At 35.6% G+C, this 22,694-nt stretch overlaps 1 protein-coding gene across 2 annotated transcripts in view; it reads right to left on the reverse strand.

Moving 5' to 3' along the window:
* Positions 1-4,750: 4,750 nt before the first annotated feature.
* Positions 4,751-22,694, reverse strand: part of CDKL2 (cyclin dependent kinase like 2) — a 29,069-nt gene continuing 11,125 nt past the window's right edge. The window contains exons 6-14 of one of the 2 annotated variants that reach the window (XM_033106806.1): positions 21,363-21,502; positions 19,209-19,297; positions 17,196-17,331; positions 15,656-15,954; positions 14,974-15,067; positions 13,016-13,139; positions 12,684-12,790; positions 7,057-7,145; positions 4,751-6,897 (exon numbers count right to left, since the gene is read on the reverse strand). In XM_033106806.1, the coding sequence (XP_032962697.1) occupies positions 7,080-7,145; positions 12,684-12,790; positions 13,016-13,139; positions 14,974-15,067; positions 15,656-15,954; positions 17,196-17,331; positions 19,209-19,297; positions 21,363-21,502 (1,055 nt within the window). In that variant the 3' untranslated portion in view covers positions 4,751-6,897; positions 7,057-7,079. The remainder of the gene's footprint in view (positions 6,898-7,056; positions 7,146-12,683; positions 12,791-13,015; positions 13,140-14,973; positions 15,068-15,655; positions 15,955-17,195; positions 17,332-19,208; positions 19,298-21,362; positions 21,503-22,694) is intronic. The other variant, XM_033106805.1, reaches the window with a different exon arrangement.

A 22,694-nucleotide genomic window follows, 5' to 3' on the forward strand; every position in this document is an offset into this window, starting at 1 on the left:
TATTGCTCTGTATAGAAAGAACTAGTCCCGTTGTGTTACGTACATAATTACAAAGCATTTTTCTTCTCCTTTACAGCACAAATAAAGGTTTGAGTTCTAAACTGAAAAGAAAAAGCAACCCCTACAAAAAAATTAACCTTAAATTTGTCCACGCCTTAAAGATAAGTTAAAAATGAAATCCGATTTCTACTTCCCATACTACCAACAACTTTATAATTATTCACACACTGGTTATGAGAGTTACAGGGCATCTCGACTGGTTAACCCAGGATTCACACATTCACTGATATTTGGGGAAAGGTAGTTTTCAGTTGGGGGGAGGAGGGAAAGTTATGTTGGAGTTTGGGTCTCGAAGGGAGAAAGAGAAGGTATGAGACAGCATGGACTCTCACCGCGACCACTTGGATTGGATTTGCGTCCAGGCAGTCAGTAGTGAGCACCAAAAGGTGGTAAAAACATCTTTAAAAGAAACGAGGAGGGGTGGCCGGTTAGGTCAGTTGGTTAGAGCATGGTGTGTATAACACCAGGGTTGCCGGTTCAATCCCCGCATGGGCCACTGTGAGCTGTTCCCTCCTTAAAAGGAAAGAAAGAAACAAGGAGACGCTGAACATGGCGGAGATGCTTTGATGCCAACACAACAAAGGGTGACATATATCTGAGAAGGGGCCATTCTCCCCACCTCTGCACAGAACTCACTCCTCTGTCACCATGAAAAACAGCAGCAGCTTTTGGAAAATTGGGAAACAGCGGCATCCTTGCACTCAGTGCTGGATTCATCATGAGGGTTCTGTCCACCTCAGCTGTGATGGAGAGGCTTCCAGAGCTTTGCTGGCAGCTGTGTCCACAGGGGCAGCCACGCCAAGAGAGACAGGGTACACAGGCTCCATGAGGCCTGCTACTGAATGAATGGTTTGTGGCACATTTAAACACTGGGTAAACTCTAGGGTTTGCTAAGTTTCTGATTCAAATGGAAAAATTAAGAAAGAGCAGACTTATTTTATAAATGTTACCTTATGGCATTTGAAAAATTATTTGAGGAGGTATGCTAGTTTGCTAGTTAGTTAGGACTGCTATAACAAAATAGCACAGACTGGGGGTGGGGGGATTATACAATAGAAATTTATTTTCTCACAATTCTGAAGGCTGAAAGTCCAAGATCAAGGTGTCAGCATATGAATTCTAAGGGGATAAATTTATCCCATAACAACAAATATCCCATTTTGATAGCAGGAACTACATACTCCCAGAAGAGCTGCATAATCTAGAGAAAGCTGGCTCTAATTCTAAAGAACACAGGGGTTACAATTTTCAGGTATTTTTAGACCTCAGAAAAATAAAGAGACCACTACTTTCCTTTTACAAGCACAGAGCACATCTGACTTGTTTTTATAATAAACTGTAAATAGATAACACGTTCCTATAAGAATCTCCAGGCTTGTTCTAAACAGCAGAGAGACAAACAAACCAAGGATGGGATGTACGAAAGAGTAGACACAACTGAAATAATTTGGGATAATCTGTTCTATATACCTCGGCAACTTCTATGGTCATCACCAAGTAAAACCACCGAATCTTTCTTTTCCTCAAATCAACATGTTAAAGAGTTACATTAATGCTTAAATTTCAGACACAAAACAGATCACTTATTTCCCCTAACCAACAGGAACAATGTGCCCCGAATTTTCTAATTCAGAATCCCAGTGGACTGACTTTTTGACTAAACACATGTATGAGCGGCCTGATCCGAAGGTTGGAAACGTGTCTGGGGCTGCACTATGGAAACTCCCTATGCTGCATTCCACTACAATCAAGACGGATCGCCAGTGCCGTGTGGACTAATTTTCAAATTTCCATTCATCATCAGCATCATCTTACATTCTTCTGCTTATATAGAAATCACACTTGAAAATCGTATTTCCGGTTAATTCCAAAGATGTCCGGAGCGCTTTTGGATTGGCACTCTTGGAAGGGGCCTGATCGGCTTTCCTGCGGCCCTGCTTTTGCCCTTCAGCCTACATTTCATCGTTGTGATGCAAATTTATTTCATAATTCTTCAACTTCTCTTTTGTTCAGAATCCTCAGCAAAGTGCGCAGCTGTCCCCACGCTCCCAGCAGCCTAGCCGTCCTCCAGCCACTTGTTTGCCTTGCTGACCTGAGTCACCAGCCACCTGCTGACATAGGGGGGTTCTGACACAATCAGAGATGGAGGCCATATGAATTTAGTCTCTGCTGTTCCCACTATGCTTCATAAACCCCTACGAGACCAGACTAATCAATGTTCACTAGGGTGCCCCACTCCACTGGTGGTACCAGCCGACCCACCATCTATAGTATTACAGGTCTCCCTTGCCACCTCTGCGATTCAAATAGACTAAGCACTCGTTAACATTGGGTCCTTAAAAAAGGAAAAAGAAGGCCATTTATTGCAAAAACAAAAAGAACAGATAATACCCCTCAGGCAAAATTCATCACAGGTTTTTTTGTTTTGTTTTGTTTTTTAGCATGTTTCCCCTTGGGAAGGATATGGGTTACAGTGAGTGGGGCTTTACCGCCACCTGCTGGATCATGGCTTGGTAGCACCGGGCTGTCCTGGGCAGAGCCAAAGGCGTAGGGTGTCACCCTAGTGAAATCGATATTAGGCCAACTGCATCCATCCCAAAGTTCAGATGCTTCATTAACTCTCCTTAAATAATTCCTGTCCATCCAAGCAGAACTGACTTACATCCTTCTTTTCAAGGAAGGACAAGTGCTTATCTCGCATTAAATTATTTCCTTCCAAGACCCAACAGGAGAAAGGGGACCAGACCACTTTACTTAAGAAGAAAAGCGTAATTAAAGCCATGTTCTTCTGGCTAGGTCACATTTCCCAGTAAAAAATAATTTATCTATAATATAGTTGAGCCAAGCTATGTTATCAGAATTTTTTATTTGTCTTTGTTTTCAGGAGGGAGGAAACACATCTACAGAGGAAAATCTCTCTAATAAATAGTCAAACTAAAATCTGCTGTTTAAAAGACCTTTAATATCTTTAGCCACAGAAGAACTCAAATGACCAATAAGTATGTAAAAAGAAAAAAGGTATGAAAATGTGTAACCTCAGTAGTAATCAAAATGTAAAGCAGGATAATTTTCACCCATCAAATTGGTGAAAATGGAAATTATTAATATCTAACAGGGAACTGGTATGGGAAAATAGACTTTCTCATTCACTGTTGGTGGGAATGTAAATTGGTACAGCGTTTTTGGAGGACAACTTGGCAGAACCAGTGAAAATCTAAAATGAAGCATCTTTTGCAGCTTCAAACTGTCCGTCTCTGGTGAGCAGTGTGATGGCTTCTCCAGCATCCATTCTATTTACCTCCCTGATTTTGCAGGGGCCAGGTGGTTCAGGACAACCTACCCTAATCTAGGGACAGGAAAACATGCTGAATTGAGATATTTTGGTTTCATTTCCCTGATTCTTATTTTAATTCATGTTAACCAATAATACGTTTTCCAAAATTTTGTTAGAACCTTCCTCACTTCTACAGGAGATAACCTTGCTTGACAAAGTAGAACAATAAGCCTGTTTAATGGAAGGAAATAAAATTTCACTGAAAGCAAAGGAAAAAGGCAATTTATGGATTTTTTTCCCCCTTCTTCGGCCTCCTGGTAGCCCGTGGCTGCACTCAGCAGCCTGCGGCACCGTATGCCAACCTCCAGCTTCTCACCTCAGCATAGCTCCAGGGAGAGCTATTGTTCACAATCTTAGCTGTAGAGGGCACAGCTCACTGGCCCATGTGGGAATCAAACTGGCAACCTCGCTGTTAGGAGCACGGTGCTCCAACCACCTGAGCCACTGGGCCAGCCCAGATATTTTTGTCGTTGTTTTTTTAAGAAAATTTCTCAGTGTATAGTACCTTCAATGTCAGACATCCGCAAACATCTATAAACATAAAGCTCTAAACCAAAAGTTACATACAAGTGATGACAAGTGATATCACGATTTGTGGTAAGGTACTTCTCAGAAGGGCATGTTAAGAAACAGATAAACTGTATGTTCATTACATTTTCAAGTTATTTCATGTCTGAAGCTATCAAGAAAAAAAATAAGATCCTTTAAAAAGCAATGTGACAACATAACTTTTCATTTACATAGAGGAGTGTTAAGGGCCCATTTCTAACGTAAAGACACTTAACACAAAACAATAGAGAAAAATCCATTTAGTCCAATTCACTAGGACTAGCCTTAAAGCTTTAGGAGCAGTGACTCTGGTGTTTCTAATTCCCTGCCAGAGGTTTAGTCATATGGAGGAGGGCTCAGAAAATAAGTCAATCACATGTTCAATCTAGTCTGAGTCATAGTTTAGTACAGATCCAGCCTTATATTGTAGCACAACTAAGATAAAGAAGGCAATAATGAGAGGCACACAAGAAAACACATCTTCTATGTTTCCATTACAACAGGAAGTCAGCTATTCTAACCAGGCAAGGGATTCTCAGTCAGGAGTACTAGGTTTTAAGCCTAAGTCTGTCACAACTTTTACCAGGTAGTCTTTATAAGATATGTTACTTTATGACCAGGCTGCTTGTATCACTGTCTGCACAGTAAAATTAACTTGCCATCCCTATATCCAGTTTCCAAAAAAGAATTAACAGATTATTTCATATATATTTCTTAAATACCATACAGTGTTGTATACATTGTTTATAGTCTGTTAAATAAATGCAAATAAAAACCATCTGTGGAGCTCAATAACATAATATTTATTGATTTTGAAACATACATACACACAGTAAGCCCATTTCCCCCCACCAGTACATACACATATTTCCTATTAGTATGTGACTTAATCATATCTTTGTAAGGAGAGAAAAAGTAACTTTACACGGGGGAAGAAAAGATTATTTTGGTTCAGTATGTATAGCCTCAATTAGTAAAACCTTCTTTTTTTCGTAGCTCTGCCAAGGTTCTAACCAGGTATGATCCTCAAGTCTCAACTGGGACTTATAGCAAATAGTTTTTAGTTCCTTAAGTCTAAAGTTCACAAAAATGTTTTAATAGATAAACGATACCAAAAGCAAATATAGAAATGAAAAGGTAACTGATTCTAGACCCTCAGACATTGAGGTGATATTTTCATACTGATCTTTAAATAAAAGTAACATTGAAATAAGTTGGAGAGTCACCTGGCTTTTAAGTATTGTCTGTTTTCTGTGATGTAGTCTCTGTTAGCAACATTTTTCAAAGTGAAAATAAAATAATAACATTTTAATGTGAGGCCTATTAACGCCTATACACTAATTTTGTTCAACGTGTTAGCCATACCAATAGAGTCAAACATCTGGTCAGAGGTTAGAGCTTCAAAATCAAGATCAAATATTAATTGAACCATCTATATACTTCTACATTGCAGCCCCTTATTTTACCTCGTCCTGAATGTCCTACTCTTTTGAGGCCCAAGTGTTTATGGTCAGAATTTTAATAGTAAGGTCCACAGAGTAAGTAATAGAGAAGAGTGCTAGTTAAATTCTTGGGCTAAGTTCTAGTCGATGCCTTTTAGGAAAAAACAACACGCTGTTAATTGGTTAAGGCAGAAAAATAACCCATACAAATTTGGGTCCCCTTAACAACCACCCTCTAAAATGATAAATGCAGAGCATGACTGGAAACCCTGAAATCACAAAAAAAAAATGGAGCCAAATTGGTTTAACTCTCCCACCTAAAAGTTGTGGACAGTGCATTAGAAAAGATGTGTGCACTGTAGGTAAATAGTTTTTCACTTTGGTTAAAAGCTTTTGGGTTAAAAGGCCTAAGTGTTTGAGAAAACAAGGAGACAGAAACATCTCTAGGTTCTGTCTGATATCTCTGGGATATTAGATAGATATTCTGTCTAATAACACCTTCAAATTATCAGTGGCTAGAAGTCCTACCCAAAGCCTCCTCAGCTTGTGGAATTCAATAGCAACTGGCCCAGAGAAGAGTAACCAATCCTAGTCAGTCGGTAAGCCTGCTTCCCATCTCTTAACTTTGTATGTATGTCTCTTTCATCAATAGGAAGCGCAGTATTCAACTCTAAGGTATACCTACAAAATCCTCCTTTACCACTCTTGTTCCCGTCACGTTCCTGCACAGGAACTGAGCACCAGGATCTGAAAATGCAGAAGGTTGACCATCCAGTGCCAGCCATACTAAGTCATTAGAAATAAACGTTTCTTTATGAAATTTGCATTAGTATGGTTCTTAGAAGATCAGCAGAGAGGCAGATTCCCGTGGTACACTGATCAAACATCAACAATAATCACAAAAACTAAAGAAATACATCTATCCGTACAGAGCAGTCACATATCTCCTTAAAGCCTAGAAACAAGCAAGATTTTTAAATGTGTATTTATAGTTCGGTTAGGGAAAAGGAAACATTTACAGATCCTAGTTTTTTCATATTCTTCAACTGATCCTAGTTTTTAGCACCCACATCCACCAAACCCAATCCTAAATAAATGTACACATTTATACAGATAACACAGCAAAGTTCAATGTATTAGTAATATGACCGTTTATAATGTTTTTCTTTCTCGCTTTTTTTTTCACCCACTTTTAATCTTGGGTGACTTTAAATACACAATCTACTAATAGTAAATATACACTCATGGAACAAGAACCATATCACTATTCTTTCACTGGATATATCTTGAAATAGTATCAATGGACTTGAAAGGTGATAGGATAACAGTTGGGAGGGGCGTTTGTTCAATCTTCCTTTGAAACACTTGGAAGTCTTTGTCTTTCCTTCTGCAAGATGTTTCTTAGAAAATGCAAGCAGTTCAGAAGTAAATGATCAAAACCACAAATATGTCCTCCTAGAATATCAGCACTTTCGTTGCAGGAGGATGCCATCACAAGTGTTGGAGCAGCATCTAAAAGCACAGGGGGACATATACCACCAAACCTTTTACATAAAATCTTCCTAGAGCTTGATTTCTATCTCACTGGCTTTCTCACAGTGTATATACAAAATATACAAAATATTTCCCAGGAGAGGTCAGACAGCTTTAAGTATGAGAAATCAGACCTACCCAATTCAGAACCAAAATGACACTCAGTGCTGGTGTTCCATTCGAGGTAAATTAGCCTCCAAGTCACCTGACAAGGGAGATCCAGGTACCTGTAAGTTAATAATCAAGGCTTATAAGTTCTCAGTAATTGTAAAAGCCCCACTCTCCCAAACCCCTACTTCTGTTGTTTAAATGTCAAAGTTTAAAATTAATTATTCATAGCTCAAGTTGCTGGCACAGAAGATGATGAAGTAAGGGGATGTTATTCTTTGACCACTTTGTTGGTTCATATGTTAAAAGATACTTCTGATGTTCCAGTGCAGTCTAAAACCAGTACAATCCCTCTCTCCTACTTATTACCAAACAAACAAACAAACAAAACAAAAAATCCCTTTTGGAAAAATGCAAAGAAAGAACTGAGGAGTAAGGAGAGGAGTCAAAACTTGGAGATGTTATACTTCACATGGAGGAAGTTTTCCAGTTAGTTTGTTTTTCTCACTCCTGTGGCTTTGCCCAAAGGGCCATCCTAGTCTCAGAGTAGTGAGGAAGTGTAAGAGGCTAAAAGTCTGAAAGAAACTAAAAGTCTGAAAGAAACCCCATCCTTACACCCAGAGAAACCAGGAAAAGGGGTCTCTCCAGTCCAAAAAGTATGGGGGGAATTCTGGAGGGAAGACAACCAGAGAAGGGGATCCGCCAATTCTGTGTATAAACCCGCAGAAGTCTCAGTCCAACCCCTGAGGGATGCATGCTCCAAACCAGCACAGCAAAGGCTTACACAACTGAGCTGAGATTTGAATCACCTGCACACGTCTCCAAGTAACTCCTGAACTACACAAGTGCAGAACAGATGCAAACTAGGATAGCAAGGACTTAGAGAACTGAGATTTGTACCACCTCTCACAGAAGCTAAGGCAGAATTTACAGTGTGAACCGAACTTGGGTGATTTCCTGCTGAAACAAAAATTTCAACATTCTCCAGAGTATGATAACAGGACCCAGAGGCTACACAATATAACATCCAAAATTACTGGACATAAAAATATCCAGAAAGGTGTGATTAATTCTCAAGGGAAAAGGTAATCAACAGATATAAATCCTGAGATGGCCCAGATGGTGGAACTTTACATACATAGTTATTTATGTGTATATGTTTGTGTATATGCACACACACACACACACACACACACACACACACACTTTAAATCAGTCATTATAACTATTTTACATGAGGTAAAAAAAAAACATACTTGAAATGAAGGGACAGGTATTCTTAGTAGAGAACTAGAAGCTCTAAAAAAGAACCAAGTGTATATTTTAAAAAATACAGTATCTGCAACTTAGAAACCTCACTAGATGGGCTTAATAGCAAAATGAAAATGGCAGAGTCAAAAAAACTCGAAGATAGATCACTAGAAATTACCCCATCTTAAGAATAGAGAGAAAAAAGATTGAAGAGTATGAACAGAGTTTCAAGAACCTTTGAGATAATGCCAAAAGGTCTAACATACATGTCATTGGAATCTCAGAAGGAAAAAAGAAAGAGATTGTGGCAGAAAAAAATTTTTTGAAGAAATAATGACCAAAAACTTCCCCAATTTGGTAAAAGAGTTCAGTTTACAGATTCAAGAAGCTCAGGAAACCCCAGACAGGATACAATTAAACAAAACTATGCCTATACATGTCATATTCAAACTAATAAACACAAAAGATAAAGATTAAATCTTGAAAACAGCTAGACAAAAATGAAACATTATATACAGGGGAATAAATATTCAAATGCCTGAGAATTTCCCCCAGAAATCATAGACACAGGACAGAGGAATAAAATCTTTATAGTCCTGGAAAAAATACTTTTAAATAACTACCTACCAACTCAAATTTTATATCTAGTGAAAATTCTCATATATTTCAGGAATGAAGGCAAAATCAAGTCATTCTCAAATGAAGGAAAACTAAGAGTTTGTCACCATCGGACCTGCTCTACAAGAAATGCTAAAGGAAGTTTTTCAGGCTGAAGAAAAATAATACCAGAAAATAAAACTGTAATCTTTAAGAAAGAAGGAAGAACAGAAACAGTAAGTAACTAGACAAATATAGACGACTAACTTTTTTCATAAATTCTTTATAATATTTATGACTGTTTAAGGCAAAAAATATGACATAGTGTAGTGGAGTTTTCAATGTATGTAAATAAAATACATATGATAACTTTAATATAAATTCAGGTTGGGGGGAAGGGAAATATGTTTGTAAGGTTTATAAATGACATAACATTTTATAAGTGGCATAACATTTATATTAAGTAGACTTTGAAAGATTAGTTATATATATTATAACCCCTAGAACACTCACTAAAGAAAATAATACAGATATCCCCCAAAGCCAACACTAATAATATTCAAGTACAAAATAAGACTGGAAATGGAAAACTAAGGAACAAACAAGAAACAAATAATAAAAGACAGAGCTAGATCCAAACATATCAATAATTACATTAAATGTTAATGGCCTAAATATTCAGTGGTAATCAGAATTCTAAAGATATCCCCCTCACCCCCTAAGATTTCTACTCCTCGTTAGTCAGTCAAACTAATTTAGCAACTGCTGTGAAGGGACTTTGCACATGGAATTAATGTTAATAATTAGCTGACCCTAACATTGAGAGATTATTCTGGTAGACCCAATGTAACCACATGCACCATGAAAAGCAGAAGAATGAGTCAGAGAGATGAGGCAGAAGGGGAGGTAAAAGAAAGTCAAAGAGTAAAAAGGATTCAGCCATTGTTGCTGGCTTTGAAGTTGGTGGAACTAAGCCATGAGCCAAGGAACATGCGTGGCCTTCAGAAGCTAAAACAATTCCCCCGTGTCAGGAAACAGGGATCTCAGTCCCAAAACCACATGAAACGAAATTCTACCAGCAACCTGAATAAGCCTAGGGGTTCTCTCCTAGAGCCTCCAGAAAGAAATGCAGCCCTGATGACATTTTTTTTTAATTAAGTTTATTGGGGTGACAATTTTTAGTAAAGTTACATAGATTTCAGGTGTACAATTCTGTAATACATCATCTATAAATGACATCTTGATTTCAGCCTGTGAGACTCTTAAGGAGAGAAGCAGCTGTGCCTGGGTTTCTGACCCATGAAACTGTGAAATAATAAATGGATATTGTTTTAAGCTGGTAGTAATTTGCTAGCGACAACAGAAAACTAACACACATTCCAATTCCAAGAATTGGAATTGACAGAATGAAGACAAAGGAAAGATTCTATTCAAATACTGTTGGCAAAAGGAACACTTTTGTAAAAAACAGATAGGTGGAAAGTAAATGAAAAGTAAAAGGATATACCATGAAAGCAAACAAGTATAAGTAGGCTGGAGTGGCTATTTTAATCTCAGATAAAACAGACTTCAAGGCACGGAGCACTATGAAAGAGATTTCATAATGATAAAAGGGACATAAAGTCAGGAAGACAAAACAATTATGTAGGTACCTAATGATAGAGATTTAAAATACAAGAAGCAAAAATAAACAGAAGAGAAAAATAGACAATTCCATAATCACAGTAAAAGATTTTGAGGGCATTCTTTCAGTAATTGATGGAACTAAACCACAAAAATATTAAGGACTTAGAAGATATGAACAACACTGTCAACCACCTTAATCTAATTTCACATATATAAAACACTACATCCAACAACTAAAGAATATACATTATTTTCAAGGGAACAAGTTTTATTTGCCAATATACACCATTGGCTGGGCCGTAAAACATATCTCAGCAATCTAAAGGAATCAAAATCATACATGGTATATTCTTTGCCCCTGTGGAATGAAATTAGAAATCAATAATAAGAAAATACCTAGGGAAACCCCAGATAAGCTAATTATTAAACAACTCGCTTCTAAATAATTATGGGTTAAAGGAGAAATTATGAGGGAAATGAAAAAAATGTTTGGACTGAATGATAGTGAAACTACAACATATCAAAATTTGTGATAGTTTGCTAAAACAGTGTTTACAGGAAAAAACATGTAACTATGAGTATAAGTATATTACATGTGTAAATGTGTAAGGGGTGAAGGAGTAGAGACAGAGTTCATGGATTATGCAACACTTTATTTACAAAAACCTATCTTACAGATTGTTCCAGAAGGTACGTAATAGACTTTTATAAATGTGAAATTTTTTGTGTTATGTACAGAAATGAAATGTAGTTCAACGTAATGATGAATACCATAAAGTAAGAGTGTGAGGCAAGTCACAGCTCCTGTCAGAGACCTTTAGCTTTCAGTCTCCTGTTGTTTCTCTTTCCATTCAGATTTGCCACACGTAAGCTCATGTTATTTTGGTGTTAATTTGTGTTTTTCACTACATCTACTTTCTCCTTTTATTGTGTTTTAAATACAACTGGAAATTGAACAAGTAAATTGAGAGTAAAGATGCAGGAGCAGTTTATATGTATAAAAAGATTCAGAACAACATATAAAATTATTGAAGAAGTGTGAAGGCAGCCAGAGACTTTCTTCCATTGCATGAAACTAGATTTGGTTATATCAACCCCGAAAAGTGTTTTTGAACAAGTATACTCTCAAAGAGCAAGTGAAAAATTCTGCACCTTTAAAATCCACATTAAATTTAAGTTTAGAAGTATGCAAATAGTTTATTGAGACTCTGTAGTTCCTAAGTATAAAATTTGTGACAGTGATTAATTTTCATACAACAGGAATTTGTTTAGTTTTGATACAGAAATTGTTGGCAAGAGATAAAGCAAAGCAACAGCAGTCAATACACCTTTTTCTCAGTATCACTGGGTAACTGTCTTTGTAATCTGTTATCCTCAACAATGTTATTCCCCTTGTTTGTAGAGCTCTACAAAATTAAGTAACAGTAGAGGGAAAAAGCATCCGCACCGATAAAGAGGCATGCATACAGTTGAAATGCTTCGATAATGAGGATGGAAAACTAAATTGCAAAACAAAAATTTCCAAGCATCAAACAAAGGTGAGAAATCGGTTTGAAGAAGTAAAGGGAAAGAACAATGATAACATACCCAAAGTTTGTAACAAGTGGTTCAGGAGATTAAAAGTTTGCCAGTTTTCTTGATGTGAAAATGAGTAATTTGACTGTTGTTGATATAAAAGTAGCAGAAACATAAGTATTCTTAACAGTTAAGAGAAATTATAGAAAGGTGACTAGGAAATAGAAAATCTTTTAACATGGGTGGAGTGGATTGTCTTGGGGAAAAGTGTCAAACAGACATTTTAGAAAAACAAAAACAATTTTAGATTTCACTGTTTGAAAGATAGGTTATGACTTAGAGGGTAATGTAATGAAATATTATAAGCTACCATAAAACCTCTAGTTGTCTAAAAGCCATAGCTTGGCTATGCACACACACACACACATACACACACACACACTTTTAATCATAAAAAATTGATTACTATAAGCTGAGAAATGTTTATATAAACATATATGTAATAAAAGTCCCAAGTGTAACAAACCATAAAACAAAATGTAACAAACAAAATTTTATACATCCCACCAATAAACCTGCCAATCCTTAAGAGCTAATCCCTAAGATACTTTAATAGGAAGTATGAGAGAGACCTGAGTTCCACCCAACCCCACATAGTATTTCTGTACCTGACGTAATGCAGCACCAGAGGCATGCAAGTCAATAGCGGCCAGAGAAGGAATTCGAGATTCTGAAAGATTATTGTTCTCTTTCCTTATTATCCTGGAATTTCGAGCTGCATAAAAATAACCATAAACACATTGAAAAAATTAGACATTTCTGTTAGTTTTTCACATTCTATATATGTCCCTCTGTATATACTTATTGTACACAAGTTTGTATATACTTGCATACTTAAGTATGTAAAGTTACTATGAAGTTTTAATATTGTGTTCATTTAACATACATTTTAAATAATGTAAACAAAACAGCTGAAAAAGTAAAAGCATTATAAACATACCTATGCCTTCCAAAGCTCTTAGTTCAGAGAGATGATTATAGCTTAGTTCGGGTAAATGGACATCTGTCTTTGAGTATTCTCTTCTTTTCTTATTTGCCTGAAGTAGGCTCTTTTCACTAGTGACCTAATATCATCAGAATGGGTAACATAAATGAATTAGCTTCCAGGTAAGCTGGGCTTGTCCCTTTTGTAACTATTATGTTCATATCCTAAAATTTATAAAATTGAAGGGCTAGAATACTCCAAAATTTGAAGAACATCAATAACACACAAAACAATTACATCTAATTATTTCAAACATCTTCCTCAAATTGATCTTCCACCTAAAAGTTGAAGACAGTTTAGGCTTAGCTCCGCTTCTGCCAATTTTCATTAAGACTCCAGTAATCTTTATCTCCTTTCTTGATTGCCTCTTCCAAAGAAGGATAAACAGAAACAAGATCTAAAATTACCAGCCCCTGTTGGTTATGCAATGCCTGGAAGAAAGCTGATATCAAGTTCAGCAGAATGGTATCGAGTCAGCTACTTTTAAAAGCTTTGTTGAGCAAAACAATCTCTCAAAGCAGACCAGGAGTGTAAAACACAAAATGTCCACAAAGAAATTACAAGAGAGAGTATATCAAAAAAGGAAAGCACTATGGGTACATAAATTGTAGGCTAAGAAAAATTAAAAGAAAAACAAATACAATGTCCAAATCTTGACAGACATGAAAAGAAGACTACTGTTTTCAGCTTTGAGGATAATGGAAGAGGTAGAGCAGGAAAATCTGTGAGAAAAATACTCTTTTTGGGAATACATCCATACCTCCTTTTCCCTGGAATTCATTCACCACGTTTGTTAAGCAGCTAGAAAGTGTTCTAAGTGTGAGGTAGAGCAGTGAGGAAAACAAAGCATAAATCCCTGTCTTGGAAGCTTACATTTTAGTGGGAAATAGACAATATATAAATAAGAGAATATAGAGGGTGTCAGGGATATGTAATAGAAAAAAAATTAAGCAAGGAAAGGGGATAGAGAGCAATGGGAGACAAAATAAGTTATAACACTACGGAAGACCTGATAATAAGGTTTCATAATAAGGAGGAGAAAAAGCAAATTTGGGGGATTATCTGGGGAAAGAATGTTCTAAAGCAGAGGAAATAGCAAGTGCAAAAGTCCATATATGGGAGCATGTCTGGCCATGTTCCAGGAATAACAAGGAAATCAGTGTGGCTGGAATAGATTGATCAAGAATGAGAGTGGCTGGGGACGGGCTAGGAGGATGGGGGAGGGTCATTCAGGGACTTAAAGACCCTGTAAGTACTTCAAGTCTTTACTAAGCGATGAGAAGCCAATGGAGGGTTTGGAGGGGAAGAGTGACGATGATTTAACTTTAAGAAGAAGCATTTCGGTAGCGATGTTGAGCATAGTTATGCTCCTCTGAACCTTCAGAAGACATAAGAACCTTCTACATGTTTCTACTATCACAATCTGACACTATGTTTTAACTTACTGATCCTCTACTCAGCCATGAGCTCCTTCAAATCAAAGATTGATTCATTCATCTCCAGTGTCTTACACGTAATAAATAATCAATAAATATTTGTTAAATGAAAAACAGAGTACTTCCACCAAAACTCTGGTATGGGTGAGATAAGACAATTCAGCTACTCTTAAAACAACTGATCACCAAGCACTAGGTTAAGAAAATTTACTGTTACCCAAAGAATTAAAACAAATGTCATTTTAATAACATCTTATATTTAAACTTCCAGACATCTAGTACTTTATAAAATTTATTTAAAATTCAAGACTTTCACATTTATGATTATGACAGGCTGGGATATGTGCATAATTAAGTTTCCCTTTTATGATATGTTTTCAAATAAAATTCTCAGTTCTTCACTATCATATTTAATATTACTAAAAGTCTAGGAAGGACTAATGCTTGCTTTTCTACCACTGAGAATAGTTCACTTACTGATGTGGTCAGATTAATATTACAAATGCCTGATGGAGAATGTTTATTTGGTTTAACAAACGGAATACAATACTTCTTGGTTTTCTCATCCATTCTGTAACAACAACAAAAATTTAAGTTATTCAGCAGTAAATATTTCTCAAGCACAAATTCAAATGATACAGCAACAAGTGACATATAGTTTAATTAGAATTTAATGCCTATTCCTAAATATACCATGCACATAGACCTGGTAAAACATTCAGACCTTTACCACTATACTCATGATTCCCCGCCAGTACCCAACTCTAACCAAATAAATTCCCTTCCTTTCAGCAAAACTCCCCAAAGGAGCTTCTTTGTACCACTAAATGCCCACAGCCATAGCATACAACAACAGACCTTCAAAAGTAATAATCTGCTTTATTATGACAATCTCCTTTCATGTTATTAGACTAAATAGCTGTTGACTCTCTTCACCTTAAACAACACAACCTTATTTTCTTAGGATTCGGGTTAATTTTTTGAACAAATGCTAATTATTTTCATCACATAGGCCAAAAAGCCTTATGAAACAGCAACTGGACAAGAATGAATAGCATCCAGAATCCTGAGAGTAACACAATGGGGCTGACTTGACAATCACTTATAATTTCAAATATATCCTTAAACAACCTTTTGTTCTTATTTTTCTAATTCGTACCTGTAACTCTGAACACCTGGGATAGTTCCCATTCCAGAATTAATACTGGGAGCTGCTGCAGAAAGATTGTGTGTAAGTGGGGGAATTGCCATGCCTGGATTCCTTGCGTGCTCCATGCTGCCATTGCTGCAATCTCTGAAGCTTGTTGAAGGCACTGCTTTGATATGGCTTGTCCCGTTGTCACGGAGACAGCTGGCATTTGAAGCTCGACTGATTTTTTCAACTTTTTCTCCATCAATTTTTGACCCTTTTATTTTAAATACTTTAGAATCCTTAATTTTTGGATCAGCACTGGTATCCTGACCATTAATAAAAATTTTAATAACATTAATGATCTAAGGAGAATGAATTAACTTTTCCTATAAAGTACTTGTCAACTAAAGCAGAATTCCATAGATATCACCATTCTGTGCCCCTGTTTTCTTTATTCTACCTATGGAATTAAAATTAAACCCGAGATTCCTCATCAGATATTTATTTTAAAAGGAAATGCAATTCACACTAGCTCTGATAGATAGATATAGATAGATAGACATATATAGATGATATAGATATATAAATGTATATACATTTTAAGAAAGGAAAAAAACTGTATTAAAATTGTAATACAATGAATGATGGCTAGCATTCACTTGATTAACACCATCTTTTTGTTTGTTTGTTTTTTTGAATTTTTATAAGTTTATTTGATCCAAACTGACAACATATGCCGGGGAGCAAGACTTCAAATGCTCCCTAATGCCATCCTTTGAGTGAACATAATATCATACTTTGCTACCGTAATTCAATTCAACTTTGAAAGTAATACACAGATAACATCTCTTAAAATGTGTACATTTGTTCGGCATCCCTGGTGTGTGTGTGTCTGTGTGCGTGTGTGTGTACATCAGATTCATATGATATATACACATATCAAATTTATATATATCTCAGTGAGAAAAACATGGAAAAGGAATCAAGCATGTGCACTATTGTTCTTTTACATTGAGAGTCAGGGAACACAAAATTAAGAAGTCTCTTCTTTTGGTTCACTTGAGAAAATGGGAGTGGATTGGTGGTGGATTTGAATTACCTTACCAAGAACAGATTCTGGATAACTTACCAAGAAAAGTAAAACTTCAAATAAATTAAATACTCAAATCTCAATTTTAAAATGTCCTACTAATATAAAATTCCAGAAATGGTATTTTTCTCTCCTATCATTTAAGGGGTAAAAATGGTGTGCATGTGTGTTTGTGTCCACGTAGTCATACGTAGGTATGCACAGATGTATCTAAATGTTCTTGGATGAGTGATTTCCTGACAAGCCCTATTGCACAGTCTGGTGCACAGTCTGGTACACAGTAGGCACTCAATACATGATATGTTAAGATTTTTTTAAACAGGTAATATCTATAGAGAAGACACATTTTTACAACCAACCTAAAAGTTGACTCATTCAATACTCAAACAAATTTTTTTAACCTTCACTTTTTCTCCAAAAACTTATGGGTATGTTAAATTTAAATTTTAATACATTTATTAAAATATGGACATTTACCTGTACCACCGGTGTTTTTCTCTCCTCACCTAAGGAGTCATCTTTTTCCTTTTCTTTCTTTCTGTTTCGGGATTTTTTAGATAAAGAAATATTTCTGGCATCTTTCTGTACTTTTAACTGTAGTTCCTGCGAAAACCTACATAAAAATACATTTGTCAATAAAACAAAATTGTATAGACATACAAATCTAGAAAAAAATTGGTTTTCATGACACTTATTTTTTTTAATTAGCATTAAATTAGACTGTGTTATTTAAAATGAGAAAAAGTATGGCCTACATTAGCAGTTCTCAAAAGGTAGTTTTAGACTCCTGGGAATCACTGACACTCCTAGGAATCACAGGAGGTTCACAAGATCAAAGGTGTTCTTAATAAGATGACTTTCTAATATTTGCACTGATGGTCTAAAAGCAACGGTGGGTAAAACTGCTGGTACCTTACCAAGAATTGGAACAGTGGCACCAAACTGTACTAGCAGTTATTGTATTCTTCATAGCCACACATTATTAGTTTAAAAAAAAAGGCAGTTTTATTTAAGGATGTCCTTGATAGAGCAGTAAAAAGTATTAATTTTATTAAATCAAAACCCTTGAACACATGTCATTTTTCATATTCTGTATGACAAGATGGGGATATGCAAAAAGCACCTCTGTTGCAAAGAGAAGGGCAATGATTGTCATGAGAAAAGCACTGTGAAATTGTTTGAGGTATAAACTAAACTAGCCACTTTTTTCATGGAACAACATTTTTTACTTGAAAGAAAGACTTACAGAAAAACTACGGTTATTCAGACTAGGGGTATTTGGCAGATATTTTCTTTTTAAAAAAATGAACCAAGGAGCTTGTCACTTCAAGGAAAAGAACTGATAATATTTGTGTCAATAATAAAATTCAAATTTTTATGCAAAATTAAAATTCTGTTAAACTTGTATCCATTACTGTGAGCTTAGCAGATTCCCAATATTTAAAGACTTTTCTGATGAGAGAGATTGTGACTTTTTGATATTATATAATGAAAAGTGTCAACATTTTAAAGATTTGCATAATTTAGCAAAACAATATTTTCTAAATGATTAATGTATGATGTTACAAAAGTATACATGGGTAAAAGATCTATTCAAAGTGCAAGATAGACAAATGGATTTTAATGTAACGGTAAAAAAAATTCATTGATATGGTTTCAGATTCCACAATGCAAACAACCTTTAAGAAATCACCACTGCCAAGTTTCAGTATTGCATCAAAGTTTTTGGTATAGAATCAAAGAAGAATATCCAGATTTATCTAAAAGGGCTGTTAAAATACTCTTCCATTTTCCAAAAATATATTTGTGTGAAGCCAGAGTTTCTTCATATATGTCAACCAAAACAACACACCACAACTAACTGAATGCAGAAGCAAATATGAGAACCCAGGTATCTTTTACTAGATATTAAGCTAGATATTAAATAGATTTGCAAAAATATAAAGCAATGTCATTGCCACTCATCTCATTATTTTTTTGTTTTGTCAGCTGCACTGATGCCAGCAGCTCAAACAACAACAAGAACATGCCAGCAGCTCTGGTACCCACTGGTTTGGCACATCCAGGTTTCCTGCACATCAGCAGTATTACATTGGGTGTAATACTATTACAGGACTATTACAGCTGTGAGTTTGGCAATAACAGGAGATAGCACCTTTGCAAATGCATCAGCATCCAAGAAGATGTCATCACACAACTGGTAGAAACATAGAACTCGGTGACCTGAGTGGCTGTCACCACAGGAAGACAGAAGGAAAAACATGAAGTGACTGGTTCATGAAAACCAAGAGCCCTAATTTAATGAATGTAGGGGACCACTCCTATGAATTCCATATTGCTAAGGGTAAATGGAGGTAGGGTGGTAAATATCTGAGATCTTATCAAAGTAGCTGGGTAGAGGAATAAGAGAAATATTGTTTGCTACTGTTATGGAGGCCTTATTTTGACTCCAGGTTGATGTGACTTGGAAAACGTCAGTCAGTACTATACCTCTCAGCAAATCCATCCATCTGAAAGAAATCATGGTGCAGGAGCTCAGCACAGAAGGGCCTTTTGTCTGGATCGATATGTAAGCATTTCTGAAAAACCAAAGAAATACATCCAGCTCATATCAAAAAAGAAGCTGCCTACATTTAAATTTCTAAATATAAAAAGTACCTCTTTATAGGCTATGAATTTAAAACATCTATAATAAATGATAAAGAATAAGGCACAAATCTAGACAATGGCCACCAATGGTTGCTAAATATCACAAAAAGAAAGACGACCAGACAGTCAGTGTCTCTAGACAGAAATATACAAACGCTTATGAAGTAGTATTTCCAAAAAATCACCCTGATTCTGATCAAGCTCTAGCTCTACTATGAATTTGTAAGAAATACAGGACACAGAGGAATATATTAAACTAAACTATGTGGTAAATTTTAAGGGACAAAAAACCTAGTTTCTTCAGCAAATAAATGGCAAGGTCTAAACAAAAAAGAAAGAGATGAAGAAGAGCTTGTAAATTAAGAATCTTAAAAAACAGGGCAGCCGGTTAGCTCAGTTGGTTAGAGCGCACACTCTTAACAAAAGGTTACCAGTTCAATTCCCACATGGACCAGTGAGCTGCGCCCTCCACAACTAGATTGAAGACAACGACTTGACTTGGAGCTGATGGGTCCTGGAAAAAACACTCTGTTACCCAATAAAATTAAAACAAAAAAATAGAAAAATGGTGGAATTTAAAATTTAAAAAAAGAATCTTAAAAAACATATCAACCAATTGCTTGATATGTAGACTTCATGTGAATCCTAATTCAAACTATAAAAAGAAATTATGAGAAAAATCAATGAAATTTTGAGCTTTGGTTAGATGTTTTATGATATTAAGGAATTATTGTGAATTTTTTGAAATTTGAAGCCCAAGCAGAATGGAAGGGAAAGGCCCTACTCTGTGCTTATTATTGTGCTAGATATTTTACGTAGGTGATTTCATTGTAATGCAAGTCTTCTTCTGATTAATTGGAACCACTCAATGCCAATAAGAATAAAAGGGACTCAATAAGTAGTTTTAAATGAACAAGAAAAGTTCTACAAATCATTAAGGTATTTATAAGTAAAAAAATAGAATATCTGTGATTTGCTTCAAAATACTCAAAAAAAAAAGTTGAGGAGGGTGTAGATAAGGTTAAAGAAAATTGTCAAAAGGTTGTTAACTTGTTGAAGCTAGATGACAAGTTTGAAACGGTTCATTATACTGCTATTCTTCCTACTTTCTTTTCTATATTTAAAAATTTTTATAAGAAAATATTTTAGAAGTTATATGATTCTACTATAAGGGACACAAGTTGGACAACAGTTTTATTTTTATTCCCTTTAAATCTCTTTACAGACAGATCATAAGGCTGGTCTCAATGAAAACTGTATGTATCTGTTAGATTACGTAGAAAAGTAGAAATATTATTCTAAGAACTTATTATAATTAGTTTTAAGCTTATTAAACTTTTTTATTGAGTTATTTAAAGAACTAAAAAAGCAAAAATATATTTGGTAAAGGTTATATGATCCTGGTGTCTTAGAGGAACATATTTTATCAGTACCTTTGGACAATTCTGTCTAATAAGAAATTTTTGAGCTAATAATTCCAAAATGTCCATTTTTAGAGACAATTTGATCCATTGAGAATCTCCCTAATATCTTCTTTAAACAAATACAAGGCAAAGCGATCATCATTTGTAAACAAAAGTCCTTTTAACAGTACACCACACGTCATGATCCTATGCCCTATATTTCATTTTTCTACTTCTCTGTCCTTCTTTTTATTTTCTTAACCTACTTTTCTTCTCTTTTCCACTTATACAAGGCTTGTATTTTAAATGTTAAACATCAAAAAACATGTTATTATGAGGATGTTTTCACACTTAAAACATGTTAGATGACACAAAATGGTCTCTTAAGTGAAATGTTCAGATCTTTATCTCTACAGTCACTCCCCCACACCACACACAAAATCATTTAAACTCTTTGTTAACGTAGAAAAATTAAACCCATCAGAGGAAATTGTTGACCTAAAAGATCAACTAGACAAGAAAAAAAAAAGAAAAATCCAAGTCTCTGTAATACAAATTCCCTGTCAGAAAGTGAAAGAAAATGTATAATTACTTTTGCTAAATCGATCACAACTTCAGAGAGCTTGGGATAGCGTCTTTCAAGAGGTTCTGTTTCCTTGATTTCAGGCAACCTTACTCCAGCAAATGCAGGATTTTTATAAAACAGCTCCTGATGTCTTGGAATTAGATTACCTGGAAGTGAGAACAGCACACATCTCTGTCATTATACATCACACTAGAAATGGCAAAGAGACAGGTGATGTGGGGTACAGAGTGGAACACAGTTTACGGAACTGGGGCTCTCTCAGCATGCAAAATCAACCAAAGACGGTGCTCTTAATGCGGTAGCACCTGGCAGTCTTTAGAGTGGTTTTGACGTAAGTCTACTCAAGGAAATTAACATTCTTATCTGAACATACTCATTTAGAAAAGTTCACAGGCCAATATACATTGAACTGAAGACAGGAGGAAGCACAGAAAAAGGAGAAATAAAGACATTTTATAACTTTTTAAATAGAAGCACCAGCACTTCCTTTCTAACAACAAAGGATAAAAGTGCTGGACCAAAACAACGAAAATATTAATAGTCATATGGTCAGAATCTAATGTACATAAATCGGTTCCACCGTTTGAGAATTTAATTTTTGGTCAACTGATTTTGTGCCCATGTCTAAGGGCTGATTTGAGCACTTTTACCTTTTTGCTCAACTTTAACACCTAATCAAGTATAAAATATATATGAAACTGCTGTAAGAAACCGTTATATATTGTTTATTGAATTTCAAATCTGGAAACTTAAAATCCAATAGTTAAATAGCTCCCAAGTATTTTACCATTATTTCCATTTTCCAAGCTCCATCTCCCAACACGCAGGTGATGTTTCAAAGAATACTTTGATAGTCCAGCTTTGAAATTCTTCCATCCAAAGCACTAACAAGTTATATCTGCAGCAAGGTTAAACTATTTTGGAAGTCTTTGTGTCTCTCAATTTGAAGGTGAAGATGAAGTTATAGTTGTATTATACTAAATGCTTATTGACCCAAAGGTAGTAAGTGATCATTTGCATCCTCTCTACATGTGATTTACTAAATGCCAAAGTGTAGAGAAAAATGTATAACCTTTGCTCTTTTCTTTAGGGGGAAGTGGGGAGATAGGTTGGATGAGACCATATGTTACACAGAACAAAGCCAGACTAAGAATAAATATCTGAAGTTTTCCTATTTGCTCCCTATCTTCTAAAATCAATACCAAAAAAAAAAAAAAATCAGGAAAAAAACCCCTTGAAAAAGCATTGGAGTCATCCTTGACTCCTCTAGTCTTCACCCCACCTCTATTCCTTCAGGAGATTCTGTTGGCTCTAACTTTAAAATATATTTTAAAGTCT

Source organism: Rhinolophus ferrumequinum, chromosome 5 (assembly GCF_004115265.2).
Source record: "Rhinolophus ferrumequinum isolate MPI-CBG mRhiFer1 chromosome 5, mRhiFer1_v1.p, whole genome shotgun sequence".
Lineage (NCBI taxonomy): Eukaryota > Metazoa > Chordata > Mammalia > Chiroptera > Rhinolophidae > Rhinolophus > Rhinolophus ferrumequinum.